The sequence below is a fragment of the Pundamilia nyererei genome, unplaced genomic scaffold (genome assembly GCF_000239375.1).
Source record: "Pundamilia nyererei isolate P.nyererei 1_Seehausen unplaced genomic scaffold, PunNye1.0 scaffold00133, whole genome shotgun sequence".
NCBI lineage: Eukaryota > Metazoa > Chordata > Actinopteri > Cichliformes > Cichlidae > Pundamilia > Pundamilia nyererei.
Window position 1 is genome coordinate 271,873 of NW_005187534.1, and position 3,034 is coordinate 274,906.

Genomic DNA, 3,034 nt, shown 5'->3' on the forward strand with positions numbered 1-3,034 from the left:
CACACACACACACACACACGCAGAATTGACAATAAAGTTGACTTTGACTTTGACTTTGACTGAGTGCAGGTTAGAAGATGCTTTTAAAAGACACCAAATCACACTGAGCAGTTCCAGAGCTGCAGAGCTGTTACCCACTAAAGCCTGAAATCTACACTGAAGCGCAGTTTCACAGCTGCTAACAGGTTAAACAGCAAGAACAAATGTTTGAGGTCAGACGTGCAAACTTGAGAACGAACGGGATAAAAACCTGCAGTTCCTCCGGGAGTCCGCCCCCAAAGACGCTCATGTTAAAACTTTACAGCAGAAATAAACACGTTTACAGCCGGACACAAACTGTTTTAAACTTTTGTTACAGAATAAAGATTGGGAGGAAGTGAAAGAGAGGAATGAGCAGGAGAAGAGTGTCACTGTATGCAGATGACACCGTTTTACATATCGGAGAAGAGACTGGCCAACAGTTCGTCAGGAGACGGAGACAAACAACTGTTAGGGGCGTGGCCTCTGTGACTGACAAGTAGATGGCAAACAGGCGGAGGTCCCTGAGCTCTCTAACATGACGTAACCAATAACACGGCTGCTGTGAGGTTGCTGTACTAACACTGTCTGCAGTTAATTGGATGTCACTGAGCTCTGATTAACACTAAGCTGTGTCTGCTTGTTGCCCCTGTTGAGGCTACAAAGCCCTGAAAACAGTGGGAGGAGTCACGCATCCAGTTCTTGTCTAAAATCTCATTTCAGTGCTGCCAAAAAAAAGAAAGTTGCCAGGCATCTGTCTCCACCGCAGACAGTTCCTGTTCCCGTAATTACCAAGAATGAACTTATTACCTTTTTTTAACCTTAAGTGTTTCTGTATAAACTTCAGGCAAAAATATAGAAACAAATTTAAAGCAATAATCTTGAATTAATGGAAGATAATTCAAGCCAACAGTTGGGAAGGTGAGGAGGAGCCAGTGCTTTACCGGCTGCAGTCGGGACGTCCAGATGCTGACAGCAGCTCACGGCTTCGTGATGGAAAAACGCCTCCTCCCCATCCTCCCGCTCAGTGTGTCTTTGTAAAATCCTCCTGCTCGATTACTTCAACACTTCCTCCGATTCTTCCAAACATCCAAAAGCTTCAGCCCCGCTCGGCTGTGACAGGACGTCCGCGGGATTCAGCGCGCCGCGCCGACCCGGCCGTGTGAAAATATGTGTTTGTTTAAGAGAAAGAGACAGAATGAAAGTCTGCAGCGTGAGCAAAAGTGTCGCTGTGGTGTGAGCGCGCTCTGACCACACCCTCCACTCTGTCCAGCTGGACTGCTCAACAATAGAGGGATATCCTTGTTTTCACAACCAGCAGAGAGTGAGGGAGTGCGGGGAATGACATCTCTCTTTCCATCAGAGAGCGTCGATGACAGAAGAGAGAGGCGACAGGGAGCAGGAGGAGGCAGGAGGAAAGAGGTGATAGTGGGGAGGTCGAGGGAAGGACAGGAAGCACATGAGGTCATTTCTCTTCCTGACCACACACGGAAATTTGATTGTGTATCAGTTAACCCCACAACTCCCAAAGTCTGGGCCACCGCCCCCTGGTGGGCTGTGGAGGTGTTGCGGGTGGGCCCCCCGAGCCTAAATAAAGCGACGTAAATAACGAGGCTTTTTAATCCATAACCACCTGCTGCTCATCTGGGTCCAGATCGTGGTGGTGTGGGTCTAAACACCCTCTTATCAGACATCACCTCCAGCTAGAGGACAGATGCTGAACCCGAGCTCCTCACCACCGCTCGGCTGCACTTCCTCCTCCGTCCTGAAGATGACCCCGAGATAATGAAACCCCCCCTGATCCAGCTGCTTCACACTCAGCTGCGAACCTTAACGATGAGAACCACATCGTCTGCAAAAGCAGAGACGAGATCCTGACACCACGCCCCCACGTCCACACGGTGAGAACACGTGGCTCTGAGAAGTCTCCTAACAGCAAACTGTTCTTTTTGATGCAGATCAAAGGTCAAAGCTTTCCTTTACATCACAAACACACACAAAACGCACTCGTGTTACAGTCGCACTACAGCAGAGTCTAACCGGCCTCGGTGGCACTGCACCTCGTTATTACTACGTTATTACAAGTGTCTTGGTGAGCAGAGAAACTCATCCTCCGCCTCACGACACGACCGTGAGAATAAAGGAAAGGAAAGCGTTCGACACATCTGTCGCTGCAGATGTTTCTACCTGTGTGCACGCATACCTCTTTGACATGTGCGTCATCAAAGTACATCCACCGGCGGATCTTAGTCTGGAAGAAGAAAGTGGAGTAATGTTTCCCGTAGTAGCACACCATCCCAACCAGGTAGAGCTCGGACTGCCGAGCCTTCTCCTCGGTCACCCTGTAGAACAGCTGCAGAGACGGGAAGATGTCACCGCACGCCGCCGCCGCTCGCGTTTACCCTTCGCTTTGTTCAGACCGTGCTTTAATGCCGTGTCTTATTCTACTTACATCCCCGAGGCGCAGGCAGGTTCCCAGGGTGTGGATGACGTCCTCGGCCAGGTCCGAGTGATCCGAGTCCCACACCAGGCCGATGGTGATGATCTCCGGACTGTTGAGGAGGACGCGAGCCATCCGCAGCTGCTGACCGCACTGACTCTGAGGAAGAGGAGGAGGAAGAAAGGTGAGCCGTGACCTCTGAGTGCTTCACGCCAGTCAGTGTGTGTGCGTCGCAGGAGAGCTGCTGCTCACAGGACAGTTGCGCAGGTCCCCCATGCTGGCGTTTTGTAGCAGCTCCCCGAACATGCCCGGGGTCGCCTTCTCCCTCGACTCCAACATCTTCACTGCCTGGTTACTGAGGAGGAGGAGTGTTACTGTGTGTGAGTCAGTTCTTCATGATGAAGAAACTCCAGTCTTCAATAAATATGATCTGGTAAACGCTGGATTTACTTACCACAGGGAGGTGGTGGAGATGTAGTGGACCATCTGAATGAAGGGCAGAGGATCTGAGGAGGCTCCACAGCTGCTGCACACACACTGAACCAGACGGGAGGTGAACACGGAGTGTGTGTGTGT

The 3,034-nt window shown here is 50.9% G+C and overlaps 1 protein-coding gene across 7 annotated transcripts in view; it reads right to left on the bottom strand.

The window, feature by feature from the left end:
- Positions 1-3,034, bottom strand: part of LOC106455943 (inactive ubiquitin carboxyl-terminal hydrolase 54-like) — a 42,988-nt gene that overhangs the window by 9,491 nt on the left and 30,463 nt on the right. For all 7 annotated transcript variants that reach the window (XM_013913465.1, XM_013913461.1, XM_013913464.1 and 4 more), the window contains exons 6-9: positions 2,913-2,995; positions 2,711-2,813; positions 2,471-2,617; positions 2,222-2,371 (exon numbers count right to left, since the gene is read on the bottom strand). In XM_013913465.1, coding sequence (XP_013768919.1) covers positions 2,222-2,371; positions 2,471-2,617; positions 2,711-2,813; positions 2,913-2,995 — 483 coding nt within the window. The remainder of the gene's footprint in view (positions 1-2,221; positions 2,372-2,470; positions 2,618-2,710; positions 2,814-2,912; positions 2,996-3,034) is intronic.